Source organism: Manihot esculenta, chromosome 17 (assembly GCF_001659605.2).
Source record: "Manihot esculenta cultivar AM560-2 chromosome 17, M.esculenta_v8, whole genome shotgun sequence".
Lineage (NCBI taxonomy): Eukaryota > Viridiplantae > Streptophyta > Magnoliopsida > Malpighiales > Euphorbiaceae > Manihot > Manihot esculenta.
The window spans coordinates 14,113,181-14,139,815 of record NC_035177.2 but is presented as its reverse complement, the minus strand read 5'-3'; the positions used below and the strand labels follow the sequence as shown (position 1 = coordinate 14,139,815).

The 26,635-nt window shown below is 36.5% G+C and overlaps 2 protein-coding genes across 2 annotated transcripts; one reads left to right on the top strand and one right to left on the bottom strand.

The window, feature by feature from the left end:
• Positions 1 to 7,015: 7,015 nt before the first annotated feature.
• LOC110605213 (ras-related protein RABH1b) lies at positions 7,016 to 26,369 on the top strand. The gene is made up of 6 exons (XM_021743608.2): positions 7,016 to 7,374; positions 8,995 to 9,065; positions 22,110 to 22,198; positions 22,475 to 22,586; positions 22,889 to 22,979; positions 25,916 to 26,369. Exons 1-6 carry the CDS (start codon positions 7,258 to 7,260, stop codon positions 26,060 to 26,062), a joined length of 627 nt encoding a protein of 208 aa, XP_021599300.1. The 5' UTR covers positions 7,016 to 7,257; the 3' UTR covers positions 26,063 to 26,369.
• Positions 12,143 to 12,823, bottom strand: LOC110605212. The gene is made up of 2 exons (XM_021743607.2): positions 12,666 to 12,823; positions 12,143 to 12,553 (listed from the first exon to the last, which is right to left on the bottom strand). Exons 1-2 carry the CDS (start codon positions 12,718 to 12,720, stop codon positions 12,144 to 12,146), a joined length of 465 nt encoding a protein of 154 aa, XP_021599299.2. The 5' UTR covers positions 12,721 to 12,823; the 3' UTR covers position 12,143.
• Positions 26,370 to 26,635: the final 266 nt, after the last annotated feature.

Here is a 26,635-nt window from a genome sequence, read left to right as displayed (position 1 = left end):
TGTCTTCCCATACGAGCTTCCAGGACTACCACCTGCTAGGGAGATAGAGTTTGAAATAGAATTGATGCCTGGAACCAGACCAATCTCTATCCCTCCCTACAGGATGGCGCCAGCAGAGTTGAAGGAGCTAAAGGAGCAGTTGCAAGAGTTGGTAGACAAGGGTTTCATCCGACTGAGTACCTCACCTTGAGGTGCTCCAGTACTGTTTGTAAAGAAGAAGGATGGATCCTTGAGACTTTGTATCGACTACAGGCAGTTGAACAAAGTCACTACCAAGAATAAGTATCTGTTACCTAGAATCAACAATCTATTTGACCAGCTAGCAGGAGCAGGTTGTTTTTCCAAGATAGATCTGAGATCCGGGTACCACCAGCTGAGAATCAGGGAAGAGGATGTGCCGAAGACGGCTTTTAGGACCAGATATGGGCATTATGAGTTCCTAGTAATGCCGTTTGGGCTGACCAATGCCCTTACAACATTCATGGACCTCATGAACAGAGTTTTTAGCTAGTATCTGGATCACTTTGTTATTGTCTTCATTGATGATATCTTAGTGTATTCCAGAAATGCAGAGGAGCATGCCCATCATCTGAGGTTAGTTCTGCAGACCCTGAGGGAGCATGGCTTGTATGCCAAGTTCTCCAAGTGTGAATTCTAGTTGAGGAGCATCTCATTCTTGGGGCATGTTGTATCAGAAAACGGAATTGAAGTGGACCCCAAGAAGGTAGAAGCTGTAGTCAACTGGCCTAGACCCATTACAGTAACCGAGATCAAGAGCTTTTTGGATTTGGCAGGTTACTACAGGAGGTTCGTTCAGGACTTCTCTAAAATTGCCGCTCCTATGACCAGATTAACCAAGAAGAATCAGCCGTTTGTGTGGTCTGATTAGTGCGAGGAAAGCTTTGAAAAGCTGAAGAAAAGATTGACATCAGCACCGGTGTTAGTTCTGCCTACCAGTAATGAAGACTTCACAGTATTTTGTGATGCATCCCGTGTGGGACTGAGTTGTGTGTTGATGCAAAATGAGAGGGTAATTGCCTATGCTTCTAAGCAGCTGAAGAAGCATGAGTTGAATTACCCTACACACGACCTAGAGATGGCAGCTGTGATCTTTGCACTCAAGATGTGGAGGCATTACCTTTATGGGGTTAAATGTGAGATCTTCACAGATCATAAAAGCTTGCAGTACATCTTGAGTCAGAGAGAGTTGAACTTAAGACAGAGAAGATGGGTAGAACTGCTTAGTGACTATGATTGCAAAATTCAGTACCATCCGGGTAAGGCAAATGTTGTGGCAAATGCCCTAAGTTGGAAATCACTTGGCAATCTATCCCATATTACAGCAGAGAGGAGACCGGTGGTGAGGGAGTTCTATAAGCTCATTAATGAAGGGCTGCAGTTAGAGTTGTCTGGTACAGGTGCTTTGATAGCCCAAATAAGGGTGACACCCGTGTTTCTGGAGCAGGTGGCTCAGAAACAGCATAAGGACCCCGAATTGGTGAAGATAGCAAGAGCAGTCCAAGCAGGCAAGAATGAAGAATTCAGATTTGACAGCAAGGGGAGCCTCCGTTATAGGAGTAGATTATGTGTACCAGATGACGTGAGTCTGAAGGGCGACATTATGAGGGAAGCTCATAATGCCAGGTACAGTGTTCACCCTGGAACCACCAAGATGTATCAAGACCTGAAAAGAGTTTATTGGTGGCCAGCTATGAAGAGAGAAGTGGCACAGTTTGTGTCCGCCTGCGAAGTATGTCAGAAGGTGAAGCTGGAACATCAGAAGCCGGCTGGAATGCTTAACCCACTGCCGATTCCAGAGTGGAAATGGGAGAAAATAGCTATGGATTTCGTGGTGGGGTTACCGGCAACGTCTAACAGATTAGACTCCATATGGGTGATTGTGGACAGACTGACCAAATTTGCTCACTTCATCCCTGTCAGGAGTGGCTATTCTGTGGACAAATTGGCGCAGGTGTTTGTTGATGAAATGGTCAGGCTGCATGGGGCTCATGTTTCAATAGTGTTTGATAGAGGACCCCAGTTCACCTCCAGGTTTTGGCGGAGTCTGCATAATGCTATGGGTACCAGGTTAGATTTTAGCATTGCCTTCCACCCACAGACTGACGGACAGTCAGAGAGGACCATCCAAACAATTGAAGATATGCTCAGAATGTGTGTGCTAGATTTTGGCGGTTCTTGGAGGCAGCATCTACCTTTGGTGGAGTTTGCCTACAATAACAGCTATCATGCTAGCATCGGGATGGCTCCTTATGAAGCTCTTTATAGGAGGAAATGCAGGTCGCCTGTCTGCTGGGAAGAAGTGGGAGAACGGTTCTTAGCAAGGCCTGAGCTAGTAGAGATCACCAGCAGAGTAGTGCCCATTATCAGAGAAAGGATCAGAACTGCTGTGAGCAGGCAAAAGAGTTATGCAGATGTCCGCAGGAAGCATGTGGAGTTTCAGGAGGGAGATTTGGTGTTGCTCAAGGTGTCTCCTATGAAAAGGGTGATTCATTTTGGGAAGAAAGGTAAGCTAGCTCCACAGTACATCGGACCCTTTAAAATCTTGCAAAAGATCGAGAATGTATCGTACAAGCTGGACCTACCTGCTTCAATGGAGAGAATCCATCTGGTTTTCCATGTTTCCATGTTACGGAAGTTCGTGTCAGATTCAGACAAGGTTCTTAGTGAGCCTGATGTGGAGATCCTAGGAGATCTCACCTATGTTGAGCAGCCAGTACGGATCTTGGACACACAGGTCAGAAAGCTAAGGAACAAGGAAATCCCGATGGTGAAAGTCCTTTGGAATCACCACAACATAGAAGAATGTACATGGGAGACACGAGAGTCTATGCTCCAGCAATACCCTCATCTCTTTTAAGGTTAATATCTGTGTGTTTTTATATGTTTATGTGTGTTATGCCATGCTATGCTAGTTTGGTGAACATTCGCGGACGAATGTTCTTAAGGGGGGAGAATGTAATATCCGGCTAGACCCCGGCATTGGAATTCCTGCTTTCCTGCGGAATCTCGGATGTCGAAATTCTCTAGAAGGGTAAAATATGTTTTTCTAAAATATTTTCATGTGTTTTAAGGGTTTAAATAAGAAAGAAATTGAGTTTTTGAAAGAAAAGCACCAAGGAAGGAAAGTCGGGTTCGGCCGCCGAACCTCATGTTTGGTCGCCGAACATGGTGAAGTTTAGGGAGCACCTTTGGCCCCCGAAGGTGGTCTGGCCAGCCACCTATAAAAGGCCCCATGTCCTAAAATGGGCAAGTTTTCTTCTCCATTTTCGGGCAAAGGTGAGTCCATATCCTTCCATGGTTAGTTTTGATGTTTTCCTTCAAATCTTTCAAGCTTTTAACAAGCTTTCATTTTGTTTTGAAGTTTTTAAGCTCAAAATCGAAGTTGTGAAGCTTGGAGACCTCCAGAACTCGTTTTCTCCAAATCTCCAAGTTGGGTCACGCCTTCTCTCAATCTTTAAGAGGTAAGTGTTGATCCTCACTGTCTTTGATGTTTTAAGCAAGTGTTATGAAGGGTTATGGGGTAAAGATGCATGATTAGGCTAGTTGTAAAATGATAGGGTTTATGGTAGTTTAAGGTTAAATGCATGATTAATGTATGCTAAATGTTGATTTTGTTGGGGTATAGGTTAGTTTTAAGCCCCTAAATGCTTAAGAATGTGTTTATGCATGTTTTTGCTTGAGTTGGTTTGTGTTGTGAGGTTTGGTTGGCTGAATGTGTGTGAGAGGCTTGAGTTATGCCATTCTGGAAGAACTCAGGTTCGGCCGGCGAACCTGCCTGTGAAGGTGGTTTGGCCGCCTAAACTTGCCCCCGAAAGTTTGAACTTTCGGCTCTGGTGCAGACTTTCGGCCGCCGAACCCTGCCCCCGAAAGTGCCTGACTTTCGGCTCTGGAGGGACTTTCGGTCGCCGAACCTGCCGCCGAAAGTGCCCTGTTCAGCCTTCCTTTGCATGTTTTCTATGGTTGTTTTATGATGTTTTAGGGGATTTTTGGGAAGATGTTTAGAGTCATGGTAGTATATGTTTGGTCCCTCATTTGAGTCCACCTATGTAGGTTCAGACCCGAGGAACCGAGGACCCCAGCAGTGAGATAGCTGCTTCAGAGTCAGTCCAGTATCTGCCAGAGGTGAGTAGAACATAACTTCTTTTATTTTCAAAGCAATGAAATCCTTTTAAGCATGATCCATGCATCACGAATGCCATGATATGTATTAGGTTGTTTTGCATTAGAATTCATGAATATGATGCATTGTATTAATTATTGTTGATGTGGATGGATTTTGGATGACCCATTAGCCCTCAGTATGATAAGGAAGTCCGAGGCTGCCCATGCCACGCGTCCTGGCATAGTGTAAGAAAGTCCAGGGCTGCCCATGCCACGCATCCTGGCAATTTGTTATGATAAAGAGGAAAGAGGGGGTTATTGGTGACAAATCCATCTGTGATGTGAATTGTTTGTGATTTGACGCATTTCATGATGGCATATCTATATAAACTGTTTTATATGTTCTGATCACTGGGCTCTAGTAGCTCACCCTTTCCCTTAACCCCCAGGTTTGCAGGTTCGGGATAGACCAGGAAGTCAGCAAGAGTAAAAGTTTTAAGTATGTAATAGTTAGTTGTGGACATGAAAGATAATGTAATGTAATGAAAAAATATTGTAGGAATTTGTATTGAGGATTAGTATTGTGCTTGACCCTAGAGTTTGTGGTTAATCCGTTTTGTTCATGATCATTATGAAATATTTTTTTAATGTGTTGAGAAATGTAAACCAAGCTTGATTAATGTAATGTTGACCCAACTAGAGCATTTGATGAGGGCTCTAGTATGGGAGTTTTATGTATTTAGTTTCAGTGCATGCACAGGTCGAGCTTGTTAGATGAAAAGGTTTAAAGTTTTTATGTAAATGTATGATCATGTATGGGATTTATCAGGTATGACAGGATGTATGTTAGGCTTGCTACGCGTCCCGGCGACCTTAAGTCGATCTGGATCCTAGCGCCGGTAACGGTCAAATTTCGGGTCGTTACAAAGAAAGATTCCTTCTTGTGGTACTTTGATAAAAGATGTGTGTATACGGTGAAGTCTGCATACTTTGTGTGTATGGACTTGCTAGAAATATCATCTTTTAATGTGGGGGGTGAGTTGTGGACTAGTTTGTGAAATGTTTCGGTCCCTCCAAAAGTGAAGGATTTCTGTTGGAGAGCTTGTAGAAATATATTGCCTACAAAGGATAATTTAAGGCAAAGGGGTGTGGATGTAGATGCTAAATGTCCTTGGTGCAGTAAGTTTGGAGGTTAATGGGGGTGAGTAATTTGCAGTCTAATGATAATTTTTTTTATTTTTTACTGCAGATTTTGAAGTTCCAAGACAAGGTTCAAAAAACCTTTGTAATGGTCTGTGCATAAAAATTATGGTCAGTAAGGAACTTATTATTATGGAACCATGTACAAAATTCAGCAGCTTACCTTGTGGAAGACATCATGCATCATATCTTGGATTGAAAGGTTGCTCAACGTGCTGGTACTTTGCATAGAAATACCACCGCTACTTTATATTATGGTAGGAACTTGTTTTATTCCTCCAACCCTACTCGTGATCCTGAAGCCATTCCTCTCCAAATTCATGCGTCATCTTCAAGTTTGGACAATTTCAGTTGGCTTTGTCAAGTTGATGGGGTTTTGTTTCAAACTCAAGATTTTATTGGCTACGATTTTGTTGTGGAAAATTCTAAGGGTATATTTCAACGTAGTGTTTCTGGTTTCTCGGAAGGTAATGATACGCCGGTTATTGTTGAAACTTTAGCTCTCCGTCACTGTTTGCTCTTTGCGACGTAATTTTTACGTTTTAATGGCTACATTCTTTTGGACTGTTTGCAATTGGTTCAACATCTTCAGTCTCCACATTTAGACATTTCTGAACTTGGTTTGATTTTGAATGATTGTAAATTTTTGTTAAACTCTACAATTGATATTTCTGTTAGATGGGTTCGTCGTTATGCCACTCTAACTGCTAATATTTTGCCTAAAGAATCTATTAGGTATGATGCTCTCTCTGTTTGGGATAATATCTCTTTTTGTTTGATAAAATTTTATTAAAACAACCAATATATTTGTTTTAAAAAAAACAATGAAATTTAGGAAAATTAATAAATATGATTTTTTTTTCATTTTTAAAGGCATGTTTCAAAATGGTATTTCTTTTAAAAGTTCAACGTTAAAAGTACAACGAGAAGTATTTTCAGAAATTTATTTTGAAGAAAATCTATTTTTGATGATTTTTTAAAAAAATTATATATTTAAAAATTTCACCACTAAACATACGTATTTCAAGGAAGATTAATTTTTATTATTCAGAAATTTCTAAAACAATTTTTAAAAATATTTTCTGAAGTTTTTTAGAACTTTTTAAAATATTTGCGAGTATATTTCCCAGAAAAACATTTTTATTAAATATTTAAGAATTTCATAATATTTTAAAAGTATGAATGTTTTAATTAGATAAAAAGTTAAACAATAAGGTGTTAACCATAGAAAAATATTAACTATTAATTTAATTTTATAAATATTTAAATATCTTTAACAAAAAAAATATAAATATAAATTCAATTAAATCTCTATATTTTTACTCAAGAATCAAATAAATTTAATTTAAAATTTAAATCAATTAATTTTTATATTTTTATTAAAGACCAAATAAATTTTAATTTAACTCTTATATTTTTATTATACACTAAATAAGTTTTAATTTAATAGAATAATATTTTTTAATAATAAAATATTATTTTTTATAATTTAAAATATAAAAAATTAATATTTTAATTATCATACAAATTTTAAAAAATATATAGATATGATAAAAAATAATATTTTATTATATAAAAAATAATATTTTATTATATAAAAAATAATATTTTATTATTAAAAAAATAATATTATACTATATAAATGCTTTAACCTTATTAACAAGGCTTAATTGGTATAAAATTATGAATCCGCCTTAGTTGCACTCATATAAAAGCACATATCTAAGAATATATATATTCAGATGTATAGTATAATAATATTAAACGCCAGATTTGTTTAGCTGTCGAGGATTCAGGGAAAATCAGTAGCTCTCTAGTCTCTCCTCTTTGAAGTTGAACTGTTGAAACCAACAAGATCAAAACCAATCTGAATCAGACAAGCGTAAAACTCCTGCGGAGATTGAGATTCATTGGTTAATTGGAGAGATCTGAGAAATGGCACCTGTTTCAGCTCTGGCGAAATATAAGCTCGTATTCTTGGGGGACCAATCAGTGGGCAAAACAAGCATCATCACTCGCTTCATGTATGATAAATTCGATAACACCTACCAGGTAAAAATTTTAATAACATACAAAATGGGATAGAACCCAGATCACTGTTTTTCATTATTTGTGATCTGATTCTGCTTATCTTTTGTCTCAGATATATCAGTATAGTTCTTGATCTTGCTTTCAAGATTCTTCATGTTTTTGTCTCTGGATTGATTTATCTAGTTTTTATTTATTTAATTTTTTGCATGTCTTGGTTTTCTTTGATTATAGCGTTTTGGGTTTTGAAGTGAAACCTGAAGGGAGAATTCAAATTGAGAAATTTTCAATATTATTGCATTTCCCTTGTCGTGTTTAATGTAAAGTAATTGTTTCAGAGCCACTTAAAATGAGAAAAAATTTGTCCATTAATATATTCAGTTGTTTGATTTGATCCAGAAGCTGGCAAAACAGAGTGAAGTCTTTGACATTGATCTAATGATCAACGATTCCCCCCTTCTTTTTCCCCTTACATGTGCCTTTCTTTGGTTTTTATTGCCTAAGGTTCCAGCCAGCGTTACTATGTAGTGCTTAATACAAAGTGTTTTCCTAGCATCTCTTCCTTTCAAGAAAAACATAAAATTTTAATTCTGTTCACTTATAAGATTGAAACTTTTTACTGCTTTGTTCCACAACGTGATGGTGAAGAAGCAGGAAAAAAAGTATAACTGAATAACTTTTTTTTTAATGAGGAACAATTAGCTCATAGTATGAGAAGTACTGGCAATAAAATTGGGTTTAAATGAGGTGTAAAAGTGTAATATTAAAGTAGATGCAAGTGTTTCATATGTAGTTATAGAGGTATACCATAGTAACAACCTTAATGAAAGAAGCAGGTGAATAAATTATGAATTGCAGAAAAAGATATACGAACAGGGCAAGTGTCAGTAAAAAATTGTTTCCATCTCCAATCATGTAATTCACTAGAAATGGGAGATGATAACTCAGTATGATCTTTCAGGAAAATGCCAAATCACAAAGTGATCTAATGAATTTGCACCGAGTTCATGATTCTGTTTTCTTATCCTCTAGCATATGATTTGATTATATGATTGGCCACTGTCTTTTGTATAGCAATGCCACTTTACATTAATTGTTACCCCTATACCTGGTTAGGGGGCCAGTTTGGTCGTGGCTCTGATCCTTGGAATCAAGGGCCTGGGACAAGACTACAGGGTTGCCTCTGGTGCTAGTACAGCATAATTCCAGCTTTATCCGGTTTGGTCTAATGGTTGGATGATTTTTTCAAATATTTTATCATTTTCTCTAGTTTATCACACAGGGGCTTTGATGGACCAAGCTATCTCAAACTAGTTCTCTTGTTTTCTTTCCAATGTGTGCTACGTGCACTCTCTGGTGGATATATTCATTCCTAATCTTTTTCCATTGTCATGTTACTGGACATTTATCTCAACATTCGCATTTCTGCCGAACAGAAGATAGAAATAAAGAAAAAAGTCATTACTTGTTGACATATGCCCTCTCTCGTTTTTCATGCTCCTTTCCTTTAATTCATATATGGATTTTTTTGACATGGCTAGATGTCATTTTTATTTTTCAAAATATATTAATCTTTTGTTGATTGCCAAGGTATTTTTTTTTTCTGTTGTTATCTAACTTATTTCCGTTTTCAACTGATGTCAGGCTACAATTGGCATTGATTTTCTATCAAAAACCATGTACCTTGAAGATCGAACTGTTCGTTTGCAGTTGTGGTTAGATCCATCGCTTTAAATATATTAACCTTGTTCATATAGGTGGCCATATATATTTATATATATATATATATATATATATATATATATATTTTGCTTCCTGTTATTTGTAGAAATATAACTATTTATAATAAATTTGTGAGTATCCTACATTAAGTTTGTGCTTTCACCATGCAAAGGATCAATAGTTGATTTATTTGCACAGTAGTTAAGTATTGCACCTGGATGCAATAGAATTTCTGTTTATCAATGTATGTTCTTCCATCCTTAGGGGCAGTGGGGAGCTGTTTTAAATGTTATGGAGTTCTTCTCTCAACACAGAGACAAAGATAGAGGTAATGAAATATAAGGTTTTGTGAATGCGGCTACAGCCTTAAAAGAAAGAATATGGAAGGTGATGCGAAACCCCAGCCTATTAGAGACTGAAACGACACATACCCTAGTAAAAAGAACTTAGTTCAGAAAACAATTCCCCAATCTAAAGCACCCTTAATTAACATGCAATTAAGAACACTTATAACTGATTGATTTTAAGAGTAGTAAGAATAAGAAATATACAAGTTAGTATCAAACCTTATTCGTGATGTAATGTCAAGAATCAAAATCTCTGTTAAGCTCTCAAAGAAGAATCGCATAAAACAATTGTATTGAATAATTGATAATCTGTGTATAATATGGAAAAAATATACTTTATATAACCTAAATAAAGACCCATGATCTTTGCCACTTCCCACTACTATGCATGGACCCATGATCTATGCCACTACCCACTATTCTGCATGGATCCATGATCTATGCCACTATCCACTACTGGTTAACTATCCACTACCCACTACTGGATAACTACCCACTACTGGTTAACTACCAACTGCTAAATAACTACCCACTATAAATACAAAATTTGAATTGTCAATAAGGACATATTTGGCCTAATTGACTTGGAATGGCCAGATTGTTCTTCAACGTCAAAATGAACTTGCAAAGTTTCAATATATTTTTTTATGAATCCTTGAAGTGCTTCCTTCAACCTCTTGGATCTCAATCTTGTAATTGGTCCTTGAGGCAATGCTAGCTCATCATTTTTGGTGTTGTTGGTTGTGCTTACATCATCCCCTCCCTTTTGAGAAGGATTCGTCCTCGAATCAGTACTAAAATCAAAAAGAGACAAATAAAAAACATTAAAGGTAGCACTTACACCAAACTCACATGGCAGATCAATTATGTATGCGTTGTCATTGATCCGTTTCAGCACTTGATATGGTCCATCCCCTCATGCATCCAGTTTTAATTTCCTTTGATTAGGAAACCTCTCCTTTCGCATATGGATCCAAACCCAATCACCTGGTCTAAATACAACTTTCTTGCGACCCTTATTGGCCTGTTTCTCGTACATTTTGTTACGCTTCTCAATATGCTCATGCGCTTTCATGTGTATTGATTTAACCATTTCAGCCTTCGCTTTTCCATCTAAATTAGACAACTCGTTCAAAGGTAAAGGCATTAAATCTAATACAGTTAATGGATTAAAACCATACACAATCTCAAAAGGTGAATAACCAGTAGAAGAATGGACAGCGCAATTATAAGCAAATTCAACATATGGCAAGCATTCTTCCCAAGTTTTTAAGTTCCTTCCCACAATAGCATGAAGCATAGTTCCTAAAGTCCTATTAACAACTTCAGTTTGGTCATCTGTCTGTGGATGACAAGTAGTAGAAAATAAAAGCTTAGTACCCAATTTCCCCCACAAAACACGCCAGACATGACTAAAGAACTTAGAATCTCTATCAGAAACAATAGTCCTAGGGATACCATGCAAACAGACTACTTCCCTGAAAAACAAATTAGCTATGTTTGTTGCATCATCAGTTTTATGGCATGGAATAAAATGTGCCATCTTACTAAAGCGATCTACAACAATAAACACTGAATCTCTACCTTGTTTTGTCCTAGGTAAATCTATTACAAAATCTATAGAGATATCAGTTCAAGGTTCAGTAGGTATAGGCAAAGGAGTATACAACCCATGTGGCAAGGACTTAGATTTAGCCTGTTCACATGCAAAGCATTGAGCACAAATTTTCTCTACATATTTTCGCATGTTAGGCCAATAAAAAGTGTTCATTCAACATGTCTAAAGTCTTTTGCATACCAAAATGTCCCATTAACCCTCTTGAATGCGATTCTCTAACAAGCAACTCATGCACTAAACAATTGGGTACATGGTTTCAAATTGCGGTCGCGGTCGCAGGTAATGGAAACAGGCCTTTAACGGTCATAACGTAACGGTAACGGCCTATCGCGGCGCAAATTTTTTTAGAAAATTTGTAAAGTCCATGAAATTAAAATATATTGAAAGATATAACAAAAATTAAATTATACAACTTATAAACAAGTACAAATATATTGAATAAACATAAAATACATAAATTTTAAACATTATATGTAGTAACTTACCTCAATTACCACCAGAATGAGCGTCTAGCAGGTTCTTGAGTAGATCCACCACCTTCATCTTGTGATTGAGAGCTTTGATCTTGATGATATTGATAGTATTGTGATGGATCAAAGCTGAAGAATGAACCCATACCAAATTGATCACTATGATTGGACTGGATTTGAGTGTGGGAGAATGATTGCTCTGACAAAGATAAATCAGAATACAATGGAGAAGGCTGATATGGATATGGATTTGAGTATTCCCATTGAAAATTTCCTCTATATCCATAATCACTAGTAGATGTTGCTTCCATTGAAGATTCACTTGCACCATAAGTCCCATATCCATAATTATCTGCATCTATAGAACACTCTCCATGTGCAACACCTTTTCCCTTATCACTGCTGCCACCAGAACCACGGGATCTGTGATATGTATGTTGCAAAGTTGGAGCTGGAGCTGGAGATGGAGATGGACTATGCCTTTGATATGAAGAGGGATCATCATGTGATTGTAATGAACTAGTAGCTCCACGACCTTCACCTCTTCCACCCTTACTACTACCACCATCATCATCATCACTGAAACTAGATAGTATAAAAGAATCTTCAGGTTCAGCATTATCACTGTCTCCAATATTATGTCCATGAGTGAGCATTAACTTGTTGTGATTGTGATGGAGCGGGCTCATCCTCCTCTAGCCAAGGATTTTCTTCACCATCAAGTACAGGATTTTCCCTTTCCTCCAACCAAGGATTTAGTGGATCATCTTCCTCAAAAATGTAATCCAAATTAATTGGATTATAACTCTTTTCTAGCTCATGCTGACTCTTTCTGCTCAAATTCCTCAACTTCAGCCGCATATTGTAGTGAACAAAGACGAGTGCATGCAATTTTTGATACCGTAATCTGTTCGTCTTTGTATGTATAAGTGAAAAAGTGCTCCAATTTCTTTCACAATTAGATGCAGAAGTGGTTTGACTCAACACTCTTACTGCAATTCTTTGTAGTTCAGGAGCACTTTCACCATAATGTATCCACCATTCAGCTGCATTAAAACATATAATAATTTTAATAATATAGGTTATTTTCTCAAATATTTGATTTTATATTTTAGAACACTAAAAATATAACATAATGTGTAAATCTTATATTTTTACCTGGATCAGTGAATTTAATGGCTTTTTGTGCTAAGGCGGGCCCAAAACTCTCCATTTTATGCTTATAAAGTTGTGTCTACACCAATAAAAAAAATTATTTGCTTTATTATACTACTAAAATTGTTTATTAAAATTATTCAAGTTAGCTATATATTATATACTTAGTTCAATGCATGGGCTTGATTTACCAAATCACTCTCTAGCTTTTGAATAACATTTTTAAGGCCTGCCATAATTTCACTATCATTTCCAATATCATGTGGACCATACTGATATTGAGGATTCAAAAAATATCCTGCAAATCATAAAAATATTATTAAAATTTATAAGATATAGAAATTATTAAATTATTAAGTATTAAGTATTAAGTTTATGTGCTTCTTACCAGCCGCATGCAAATCATGATGTAATTGAAAATTCCAACGAGTATCAATAATTTTCCAGTAGTCTATGTAACTTCTGGAATTTTGCTTAATGACCAATTTTGCTCGTTCCATTGCTTCATAAATAAATCCCATTGTTGGTTTTTCATCACCATCCACTAATCTCAACACTTTAAGTAATGGCTCTTGGATTTTCATAATTTGCTCGGCTTTCTCCCAAAAATTTCTTCCCTCTCTATCCAAGCTAAGAACAATTTTCTTAGCTTCATAAGCTGGTCCACTGATAGCCTGGCCATATTTACTTCCTACCCATTGCTCGGATTCAAACATGTTTCTTAACCCCGTTCTACATCGAAGAAGACTCTCCAATGCAATAAAATTAGTTGCAAATCTAGTAATCCCGGGGTGAATTATATCTTGACCATTAGTAAATTTCTTCATGTAATTTACCACCCAATTATGATTGTAAATAAATTGGGTGATAACTTTTCCTTGCTCAATGACGGTCTTTATATTCTTCCTCTTTCCAAACTCTTCTAAAATTAAATCAATGCAATGTGCACTGCATGCTGTCCAATACAAATTTGGAAACTTCTCCATCAACTTTTTGCCACCAGATTTAATAGCAGCTTCATTATCGGTCACCACTTGAACAATTTTGCTTGGGCCAATTTCTTCAACCACCTCCTTCATGATTTTGAAGTAATATTCTCCATTTTTTCGTTTAACATTACTTGCATCTATGAATTTATGGAACACTGTTCCACGAGGAGAGTAGACTAGAAAATTAATTATACTCATCCTGGTTGGTCCGCTCCATCCATCACACATAATGGTAACTCCTCTTTCATTCCACATGCCCTCAAATGAAGCAATATATTTCTTCATTTCTTTGTATTCATTTTTCAAATATATTTCAGAGATTTCATATGCTGAAGGTGGTGATACATTAGGTCCCACTTCAGCGGCTGTTTTGAGTAATGGCTTTGTCCATGGTGACTCAACCGCACTAAAAGGTAATCTGTTGTGGATAACAAAATTATCAAAGGCTTTAAGCAACTTTTCTTTTTGCGACTTAAGCCATTTGGTTTTAATCTTTGTTTGTTTCAGACTTCTGTTCTTTTCTATTTGAATTTCAGTTGCTGCTAATCTAGAAGCAGGTGTTGATGTTTGCTCGACAAATCTTGATGCTTCTCTACCTCTTTCACGAACGGTCGCTGAACGACTAATTCCCGAGTGAGGAGGAGCTTGATGGCTACTCTCACCACTTTCATAATGAGAAGCTCTCCTTCTATAAGCATCTTCATCAAACTGCCGCATGCTTTCGCGTCTCGCAATTTCTAGTTCAATATCTTCTTCGTCTGAATCTGAACCCTCAACTTCTGTCATCTTCATGATTTCATCTTCCAACTCCCTTGCCCTCTTTGCTTTATCCCTTTTTGCAGCTTCAAAACCCCTCAACATATTTCCCATGTCTTTTTTTACTTGCGCAGAAACTTTTTGACAACCAGCAACTTGCCCTGGTATATTTGCCAAATGCTGCTTCAAGCGAGTTATCCCCCCAGTTATTTTTTTACCACAAAAATTACAGGTCATTTCTCCTTTTTTTCCCGTGGGAGTGGCAAAATTCCATCCAATATCTTGACTTGGTTTATCAGATCCCCCTCTCGGCATTTTCAAATTATCAAATAATATACTGTAAAATAAAAAATACATTATCAAATTAATGTGCAACTTAAATTAAATTCAAATTAATGTGTAAACAAAAAATATATTATAATAAAGTAACTTGTATGCTGTAACTTGTAAGTTATAACTTGTAAAGTTCATGAAATTAAAAGGTATAATTAAAATTAAATTATATAACTTAATAATAAGTAAAAATATATCAAATAAACATAAAATTCATAAATTTTAAACAGTAACTTACCTCAATGGAGGCTGGAAATAAGTATGGATTATGGAAGAAAAAAACTATGGAAGAAGAAGAACTGAAATGGAGGAGAAGTGCTGCTGCCGCCTGCTGGAGGCTGGAGGAAATGGAGGAGAAGAAGTGCTGCCTGCTGGACTGGAGGCTGGAGGAAATGGAGAAGAAGTGCTGCTTGCTGGAGAGACTCAAAGTGCTGGACGGAAGAGAGACTAAAGTAAAGACTAAAGAATAAAAGGAAGTAGAAAAGGTAGAGATTTTTCACGTGAAGCACAGGCTGGAGCTGCTAGACAAACTCTGCAAGATTCCTGGTGCTGCAGGAGCTGCTGGCTGGACAATAATGCAAGATTCTGATATAAAGGAAAGTAACGGCCGTTACGGCAACATTTTTTTCTTGCCGTTATTTAACGGCCGTAACGGCCACGGCAGCCTTTGTTACCTGTAAATAACGGCCGTTACGTTACGTAACGGCCGTTATTTGAAACCATGATTGGGTATGCATATTTGTTTCCCCCTAAAAAGAAACCCATCATGCAAATAAAACTTGTTAAACGCCCCATGTTCACATGCCTTAAATACATCAGAAAAATCAGTATCATTCTCATACATGTCTTTCAAATGCTCAAACCCTAACAAATTAGAACTAAGCATGAAAGTCAATGCATAACGTCTAGATAATGCATCAGCTACCACATTCTCTTTACCTTGCTTGTATTTAATCACATAAGGAAAGATTTCGAGATACTCAACCCACTCACCATGCCGCTTGTTCAACTTACCTTGTCCCTTCAAGTGTTTGAGAGACTGATGGTCGGTATGAATCACGAACTCATTAGGCAGCAAGTAGTGTTCCCAAACTTCAAGAGCCCTAATCAGTGCATAGAACTCTTTGTCATAGGTAGAATATTTCAAATGTGCGCCACCTAGTTTCTCACTGAAATATGCTATGGGTTGGCCTTCCTGCATAAGAACAGCACCAATACCAATCCCAGAAGTATCACATTCAATTTCAAAGGTTTTAGAAAAATCAGGTAACCTTAAAACAGGAGCAGCAGTAAGTTTTTCTTTTAATGTGTTAAATGCAAGTTCCTGTTCTTTACCTAATTTAAATCCAACAGCCTTTTTAATAATCTCATTTAGAGGTGCAGCAATAGTGTTGAAATCTAACAAACCTCCTATAGAAGCTTGCTAATTCATGAAAGGATCTCACCTCATTAGCATTATTAGGTGTAGGCCATTCTTGGATAGCCTGAATCTTTTCAGTATCTACCTCAACTCCTCGTAAACTTATAATAAATCCTAGGAATATGACATTATCAGTACAAAATGTGCATTTCTTAAGATTAGCATACAATTCATGTTCACGCAACTTCTGTAGAACAAGTTCGACATGCCTAATATGATCATCCAGGTTTCGGCTATAAATCAATATATCATCAAAATACACAACCACAAATTTACCTAGGTAATCACGCAAAACATGGTTCATCAATCTCATAAATGTGCTAGGTGCATTAGTTAAGCCAAAAGACATCACTAACTATTCATATAAACCATATTTAGTCTTAAAGGCAGTTTTCCACTCATCACCTAACTTCATCCTAATTTGATGATAACCGCTTTTCAAATCAATTTTGGTAAAGACAATAGCACCACATAATTCTTCAAGCATATCATCTAATCTAAGAATAGGATGTCGATACTTTACAGTGATTTTGTCGATCGCACGACAATCAACACACATGCGCATTGTTCCATCTTTCTTTGGAACCAACAAAACAGGTACTGCGCATGGACTGAGGCTCTCCTTGATATGTCCCTTAGTTAGCAACTCATCAACTTGCTTTTGCAATTCCTTCGTCTCCTCAGGATTACTCTGGTAAGCTGGACGGTTTGGAATATGAGCTCCAGGAACAAAATCGATCTGATAATCTATTCCCAAAATGGATGGCAACCCAGATGGCACCTCCTCAGGAAATACATTCGCAAAATCCTGCAATAACTTAGAAAAAAAACTAGGCAATTCATTAGTAGGGTTAGTCTCAATCATAAAATTGAAACTAAAACGCAACATAATCAAAGTTCTCTTCCCTAAGTATGCTTTCTTCAACTCTCTCTCTTTACAATAAAAGGAAGACTTGCTGAATTCTTCACTCTTCTCACTCAGCTCTCCTTTTACCTCCACACTCACTAACATTTTCTCTCCTGCACGTCTCTCATTTTTATCCTTTCCTATGTAGTCACTCTCCTTTGGGTCATTTGAAACCTTCTTTTTACTACTGGCCTCTTTTCCCTCATTATTTTTACTTGTCTCACCTTCTTTACCCAATTTAGCAGATTGTTGTAATTTCACTTGATCTGCATATACATCTGTAGGAGATAATGGTACAAGTATATGTTTTACGCAAAGGAACGTAAAAGAAAACCTATTACTATACCCATCATGAATGACACGCCTATCAAATTGCCATGGTCTACCCAACAAAATATGTCTAGCCTGTATGGATACAATATCATAAGTAACCTCATCTACATACTTGCGAATAGAAAATGACACTTTACATTGCTTGGTTACCTTTGCCTCGCCACTATCATTCAACTACTGAAGTCTGTAAGGATTAGGGTGTTTAATAGTTTCTAGTCCTAATTTATCAACTAAAATAGTACTAGCACAATTAACTTGACTACCCGAATCTATTATCATGCAACAGACTTTACTACCTATCAAACAGCGAGTGTAAAAGATGTTTTCACGCTGTTCAAGCCCCTCTTCTTTAATAGAAACATTTAAAGTACACAATATCACCAAGGACTCTCCCTGAACAGGATACTCTTCTATCTCTACATCAGAACAATCTTCTAAAGGTGGTATTTCATCAGAATCAGAATCAATTTCAGAGACTATCTCATCTCCCCTCACTATCATGGCACGTTTATTAACACACTCATTGGCATAAAGCCCACGCCCTTTACATTTAAAGCACTGAATATCTCTAGTCCTATTAGATTTAGGGGCTGATTCATTTTTATCATGAGAGTTGGATGTTTCTTTGGATGGTAACATGCCTTTTTAAGTTGAAGACTTATCAAACCTTTTAGGATCAGTTTTGGTGTTCCATTTGGAACCCCATTTGATGTTGGAGTTTTGAGCAGCCCTGTTACTCCCCCATCTATTTCGGCCTCTTTGTCTTTCCACCTTAATGGCAATGTTCACCAAGTCTACCAAATCAACATATGGTTGCAAATCAACCACACCAGTAATCTCCTTGTTTGGACCACCAAAGAAACGAGCCATAGTCTGGTCTTCCTCCTCCACTATGTTTGCTTTGATCAGGAGCAACTCCATCTCCTTATGATAGATTTTGATCCTTGGGTTAATCTTTGCAACTGATGATGGAGATCTCTATGATAATAAGTAGGCACATATTTCTTCCTCATGATTCGCTTCATCTCTTCCCAACTAGCAATGGGTAACTCTCCATTCCTTCTTCTAGATTTCACAAGCTCATCCCACCATATTAGTGCATAGTCTGAAAACTCAAGGGTAGCAAGTTTTACCTTCTTATCGTCGGAATAGCTTTGACAGTTAAAAACCATCTCCACTTTACGCTCCCACTCTAAATAGGCCTCAACATCAGCCTTACCATTGAAGCTTGGAATCTTCATCTTTATGGAGTTCATATTGTTATCTACATAGGGTACACGATCATTGAACCTTCTGGCTCGGAAAGGGGCTGATTGTGCCACATTTTCCTCTTCATAGGATGAATCGTGTGTATCGTCATCCCCCTGATTGGACTTGCCCTTTGAAGATCTAAGGTTGTCCTCAAGGTTGTCCATTCTCATATTTAGTTTCTGAAAGCTATCCATGAAAGCACATATCTTTAAGATCAAACGTAGGGTCAAAAGTATCACCAGTATTATGCCCAGACATTATAGAAAAATTCACAATTCTCTCAACTCACGTGTTTAACTTTCAAGCACTCACTTGGTATCTCAAAAGTGCACTTCAGAATAAAGACTTAATAAGCCAAGCTTGTATGATTCAAATAATAAGAAAAGCAAGGAAAGACCTAACAAGAAAAGATAGGAAACAACACTAGATGCAAACTGACCAAAATGAACAAACGGATTGATTTAGCACACAAAAGTGAAATTTTGTGTGCTAAGTGTAATTAGGTGTTCAATAATGTGCAATTTGTCAAACCAAGTGTAATGAACCAACACACAGAAAGACACCAAATTGACAAACTAAGAATCAAAAATTAACAAGACGGATTTGCTTAACATGAAGTTATCCCTAAGCATGCAATCCTAGGTTAACTGATCTTAATATTGACTCAACAAAAACAATTCAAAGCAAGCAAACAAAATTGACACTTAAAACAGCAAGTATTAAGTACAACTGTTTTTGTGAAAATACTATCCAAATTTGCCCTAAACCTACCCCAAACATGTATTTCGAATCCCAAATCCAGAAATATGTTCAAGGTATATGAAATATGATTTATACTAGTAGGTATCAATATCAAAATGAAGTTTGAACAATTGACCCAAAGTGCATAAATTCTTTTTCCTTTTTTTTTTATTCTTTTTGGTATTTTTTTTTTATATGGACTAAAGTAAAACATTGGAAATACTATTCTAAGAGTGTTAGAATAGGAGCATACGAATTAGGGTAGAAAGCACAAACCAAACCGCTGAAGATAGTAATTCCGCCTAAACAAGAATTTAGGGTAAAATTCGATTTGAACAGCAACTAAATAATGTATTCGACTCTAATAGGTATCCCAAATGGAAAGATCATGAAAAATTGAAGAAAAGACACAAAGGATAGTTAAGAAATTATTACTGAGTCTAGCTCTGATACCAATTGATGCGGAACCCCAGCCTATTAGAGACTGAAACGACACATACCCTAGTAAAAAGAACTTAGTTCAGAAAATAATTACCCAATCTAAAGCACCCTTAATTACCATGCAATTAAGAACATTTATAACTGATTGATTTTAAGAGCAGCAAGAATAAGAAACATACAAGTTAGTATCAAACCTTATTCGTGATGCAATGTCAAGAACCAAGATCTCTCTTAAGCGCTCAAAGAAGAATCGCATAAAGCAATTGTATTGAATAATTGATAATCTGTATATAGTATGGAAAAAGATATGTTTTATATAACCTAAATAAATACCCATGATTTTTGCCACTTCCCACTACTATGTATGGACCCATGATCTATGCCACTATCCACTACTCTGCATGGATCTATGATCTATGCCACTATTCACTACTGGATAACTATCCACTACTGGTTAACTATCCACTACTGGATAACTATCCACTACTGGTTAACTACCTACTATTGGTTAACTACCAACTGCTAAATAACTACCCACTATAAATACAAAATTTGAATTGTCAATAGGGACACATTCGGCCTAATTGACTTGGAATGGCCAGATTGTTCTTCAACTTCAAAATGAACTTGCAAAGCTTCAACATATTCTTTCATGAATCCTTGAAGTGCTTCCTTCAACCTCTTGGATCTCAACCTTGTAATTGGTCCTTGAGGCAATGTTAGCTCATCATTTTTTGTGTTGTTGGTTGTGCTTACATCAGAAGGGAAGCCATGTTTGGCAATATTTGCTGTGGATAAGTTTGCTTCCTTCTGAAAATCCTACTAAAGATGGAAATGAAATAGGAGTTGAGAAATGTGAAATTACATTGTTGGCTTGAGAGAAAGAATGGGGCGGTAAAATTTGCTGCAAAGGAAGTTTGATGTTTGTGAAGATTTTTCAGTAGCGAGGAAAACACATCTTTAAGAAAATTCAATTTCAGCAGCATTTGATAATGAATTTGTGGAAGATACGTGCAGTGAAAATATATTTCTTATTTCCTTGGATAATAAACTAACTTATTATCTGTTGTGCATTTATCTGATTTGCTTGATAATGGTGGGAGCAATTCCTATTATTGACAGAAGAAGACTTGTTCTGAGGAAAACAATGCAAATTCAGAAAGAAAGAACCACAAAGAGTTAAAAAATAAGGGGAAAAAACCTGTAGAGTAGCGAATGGGAAGAGAGCAAGCAGAGAAATGCAATGAGAGAATTTTTCAGTTGGCAACTAAAAAAGAAGTAGGAAGTAGGAATAAGAAAAACAGAATCAAACAGAAAGTGCAAACATTGAAAGGGGAAAGGACAGATGAGGCCAGTATAAAAAACAGAAGAAACTTTCCATGGAACACCAAGTAACTGCCAGTTTCAGAGTCAAAAGTGTGTGTTGCGTTTCTTACATGTGGTAAAGAGAAAATTAGCAAAAGCAGATGTGAAGGCAACTAGCAGCCCCTCTCTTCAGTTTATTGAGCATTAATTATATGAAACTATTAAAACAAAAATATTATGTCAGATACTATTTTGATATTTATTTTCTTGTTTTGGAGGGATTGGAACTGATTATCATCAAGGACGTGCTCTTGTAGATATCTCCAAGTTAGATTTTGATATTCAGAATTCAGTTCCCTTTCTTCTGATGTGTCTGTTCAAGGAAACATCTTCGTTGGTTCTTTAATAGTCAAAGTATTGTGCCGATGATTGAATAGTGTATTTGAGACGTATTGAATAAAAAGCATGAGTCACAGACAGACATGCACACTGTCTTGAGCTATTCTGCAGCAAAATCTAATTAGAATTACGGATATACAAGCAATACCTATATCTGTATAGAGTTCTTCAGGCCTTAGGGAAGAATCAAGTGCAAAAATATAGAGATAATTCATGAGCTTCACAGTGTATAGAAATGAATGGTCATTCATGGTGGAACATAAAAAAGAATTTACATAGCACTAGACTGTGAGGAATATATAAGTGCTAAGAGAATGGAGTTTCAGAAATGTATGGTCATCAATGATCATGTAACCATATTGTATGATCTGAGGTCGCTGGATTCTTGTGCATGTGTATATGTGTCTGCATTCATTTATGTCTATGTGTATGCATATCTTTCTCTGTGCAAAAGTATCAGGATACCTCTGATAATATTACTGGTATTTAATTTTGATTTATGCTTTCTTTTCCATGCTTGTGGAAGCCTCCACTGATGGAATTTTCATCCTTGTTAATGTGTATGGTTTCAGGGATACAGCTGGACAAGAGAGATTTAGAAGTCTCATACCTAGCTACATTAGGGATTCCTCAGTTGCTGTCATTGTGTATGACGTTGCAAGTACGCAATTTTATGCTAATATATGGTCATCATTCTCATTTAAGCAGCTTAACAAACTTGCATGTCAACAAATATCAAGTCAAGCCACTTTATCAAACTTTCCAGTTCCCTAATTTGTTATTGGTTTATTTAAGGCTGTAAACTTGCTTCATTGTTTTACTGCATTTTGGAACTGATTGGTGCCTATGGTCTTCTTTACCTCTCTCCTTTCTTATTGTTTGTCAATCTTGTTCTCACACTTTGTGGATGTTTTCAACTTGATATTGTGTACTTTAGGTCGTCAAACTTTTGTGAACACATCAAAATGGATTGAAGAGGTTCGCACTGAAAGGGGCAGCGATGTGATCATTGTTCTTGTTGGGAACAAAACTGACCTTGCAGACAAAAGGTGAATGCTCAATTGCAAAAATGTAGTCGTTGTTGAATATTGTGCCCTTTCTAAGGTGCAGACACACATTGAGCATAATATTGTTCCTTACATCAGAGCTACGTAGTCTTTTTTTTTTTTTTTTTAATAAAAAAAGACATTCTTGGGCAGCCATTTAGGCCAGAAGTTTTCTTTATATATTTATATAGCTTTCAAGGGTTTGAGGTATTTGATTCTTCCTTTTTTTTCCTGTCATCAAGCTTGACCATTGAATTGTACTACCTTGAATGTATTAACTTTCTCTTATGGGTATTATTCAACAGGCAAGTCTCTATAGAAGAAGGAGAAGCTAAAGCTCGTGATCTTAATGTCATGTTTATAGAAACTAGTGCGAAAGCTGGTTTTAATATTAAGGTGTGCTCTCTGTTTTTATTTTTTATTTTTTATTTTTTATTTTTTATTTTTTATTTTCTTCCTTTCTTTCTTTCTCTTTAAACACATACATGATTCCATATCATAAATTGAAGATTGATACTTAGCCTGATTCTTGGTGCCTGTGGAGTCATGGCCAAATAGTCTGTACACTGGTAAAAGAGAGAGAGAGAGAGAGAGAGAGAGAGAGAGAGAGAGAGAGAGAGAGAGATGGAGCCGTGCTAGCTGAATGAATTGCTTGTTAATGTAGCCATGTTCCCAGTTACAGATAAGAGAAGAAGTTAAGGAGAGAATGGTGGGAGGGAAAGAAGAAAAGAGAGAATCTGCATTGTTCATTAATTCTGGAATATGCCCCATAGTAGTTCACTCCTATTTATGTGAATCCTACATGTAACCGGAATAACTGCGCTACCTATCCCTGTCTATTACAATCAGCTCCTCCCATCTCAGTCTACTCATCCCAGCTCATTTCCCTTATTTATAATATTCCCTGCCTCTTGAAACCATTATTGTCCTCAAGAATGAATAAAGGAACTACCAGTAATTTTGCTTGCTGAATCTGTATTCATCTGCATCATCTGTTGGAAAGGGAAAAAAAAAAGGGACAGATGCATTATTTGTTATAATTTTTGGCGTTAGCACTACATTTCAATGCAGAAATCCTCCATTGCTAAAATTCAATTTTCTTTGTTTGCCTCATTTGAAATTCGTTCTCTATAAGTTTATGTGTCTTTGTTATCCCAGCTCAATTGTATTATCCCCAAAACTCCAAGGCTCTTTTCCACTTCTATCTCCTTCATAAACTGCCATATCTTCTCCTTCTGCATCATTTGCGTTCATCGCAAAAAACTTAAATCTCTTTCCTTTGGGAAGAAAAAAAAAACACTTTTTCACATGATTTTCTCTCGAGATGAGTTGCCTGCAAAATTTATCTATCAAACTGAAATCACTTCCAACTAGATGTTGTTTTAGTAAAATAATAGGTTCTTTTTCGTCAACCTTTTGAGCTCGTAAAAATTGCAATATCATCAGCAATTGAAGTAGGTTGCTTGAATTTACATGACCAGCTTCTGAAATGTGTACAAGCTATGGCTTTAAATAAAGGCCGTTACGTTACATAACGGTCGTTATTTACAAGTTTTTGAGCCTGCCGTGGCCATTAAGGCCTGTAAATAACGGAAAGAAAATTTTGTTGCTGTAATGGGCGTTATGACTGTTACGCAAAGGTAATGGCTATTATTGGCCGCGATGTAATGGCCATAACGGCCGCTACTTTCCTTACCAGTAGTCCAGCCCAGCCTTTGTATGCATTATTGAAGGGGAAAAAAAACTGATTTCTCTACTTCTTCTCTTTAGTCTTTTGTTTTTTTTTTTTACTCTTTACTACTTTGTGTCTTCGCCACAACCAGCAAGCCAAGCAGTCCTCCATCCAACACTCTCTCCACTTCTCTAGAGTCCAGACTCCAGCATTCTTCCATACTTATTTCCAGCCTCCATTTCAACTTTTCAAGCAAAAGCTGCTATATTTCTCTTAAATGTTTTGATAGCAGATTATATACTTAAATTTCTACTCAAAAACCTACCCTAAACAATCATTCTGGTAGCATTAATTGAGGTAAGTTACTACATATAATATTTAAAATTTATGTATTTTATGTTTATTTAATATATTTGCACTTACTATTAAGTTACTTAATTATCATTATATCTTTCAATATATTTTAATTTCATAAACTTTACAAATTTTTCCAAAAAATTTGCGCCGCGACAGGCCGTCACCATTATGTTATGACTGTTACAGGCTTGTTTCCGTTGCATGCGGCTGCGACCATGATTTGAAACTATGGTACAAGCTCCAATTCTAGAGGCTTTTACAAGCTTCAGAATTGTTATCATTCTTTAGACTGATTATTCTCATCATTTGAACTGTCAGCATCATTACCAAAGTTCTGCTGAATCAAATCTTCACTCCTATGAAACTAAACATGTCATCAAGGGAAAGAAAATCCCGCACCATCTCAAAAGTTCCCTTGTCATAAAGGCCTTTGAGAAGCCTCTGTAAGATCTTTCATTGTCAATCTTGTAGTTCCACGGACTGATTTATTTTGTCTCCAAGAAAAATTGAGGAAGAAACGAAAAACTTCGAGCTTGCAGAAAAAGAATTACTCAGTTAAAATCACCCTAGATTGAAATTTCAGGAATTTCAAGAAACGGGTTTCTTGAAATACTAGAAGTGAAGACTTGAAGAAGAAAACTAATAGAAATAACAGAATCAACAAAGGAAGAAGGAATTTGATTCAAGAATCCAAGAAAAGAAGAAGAAACAGGATCTGCTGAGAAAAAGAGAAGGAAAGAAATTTCATTTCAAGGGAAGAAGAAAGAAGAATAGGGGGAAGATGAGGAAGAAATTTCGGGGAAAGAAGGATAGAGAATTCTGGAAAGAATGAAGAAGAAAAAGGAAAGGAGGAAGGAGAAAAAATTTGGAATTTGAGAACACTGACTTGAATTCAATCTATGCCCTCTTGGGACCAGCTGTGATCCTACTGTTGTATAGACATGTTCCCAATTATATATGTACGAGAAGTTGAGAAAATAGGGTAGCTTTCCCATCTGTTTTCGCCACTCTTTTGCATGGCTGAGCCTATTAAGGAACTGGGTAGCTAGTGGTTAGCTTTGTAAGCCATTAGTCTACTGCGCAGCAAAAAACCAAACTGGTGAAGTCAAAACAGAAACATAAGTTATGGGAACTCATTAATTGACCTTATGAGCTGGTGGAGATCTCTTTAAACATGAAGGCTAGGATCAGTTACTGAAGGCCATAGCACCGTATTGCCCATATTTTGATGCCGTTTTCATTTTTATTCAATAATTTGTCTTTATTTGTTTTAATTTTTAATTCATGTTTGAATGTTGTGCAGCCATTGTTCCGGAAAATTGCTGCTGCCTTGCCAGGCATGGAAACACTTTCTTCGACTAAGCAAGAAGACATGGTTGATGTGAATCTGAAATCCAGCAGTGGAGCCTCATCACAATCTCAGGCTGAGTCAGGTGGATGTGCCTGTTGATGCCCGGAAACTTCAGCACACCAATTCTCTGATTTTGTAGCTATCAGAATCAGACGGGATATGTAAATGTTTAGTTTGGTTCCCTTTTTTCTTGCTTCTCTTTCTGTTTGCTTGAGATTTTGGGTTAGAAAATGGCTGAAGAACTAGGAGTAGAAATTCATTGTTGGTGTTTCATAGGCTGGTGGAGACTCTGGAATGTGCAGTTGATCTCACCACCACTGACCTTGTTTTACTATTATAGAGTAATAATTGCTGGTTTATAGGATTTATTTCAAATAAAATGATTTAGTGGCTTATGCCTCTTGCATCTCTGTTTCATAATATTTGCTGTTAGAGCTATGATGGAGAAAAACTATTTTTTAACTAAAAAATATTAAAAATTTAAAAAATAAATGTGACAATATATACGTATACATATGGTAAGAAAGCTTATTCAAAACCTTTTTCTAATATAGAATTCTGATCTTCTTTAAAGGGTGCATTTTGGCTTTTAAACCTCGATGCTGCCCAAGCATTAGGGTCTCATTTTGAAGTTTATTTTTAAAAAAATTAATTTCCTCATAAGTATGATTT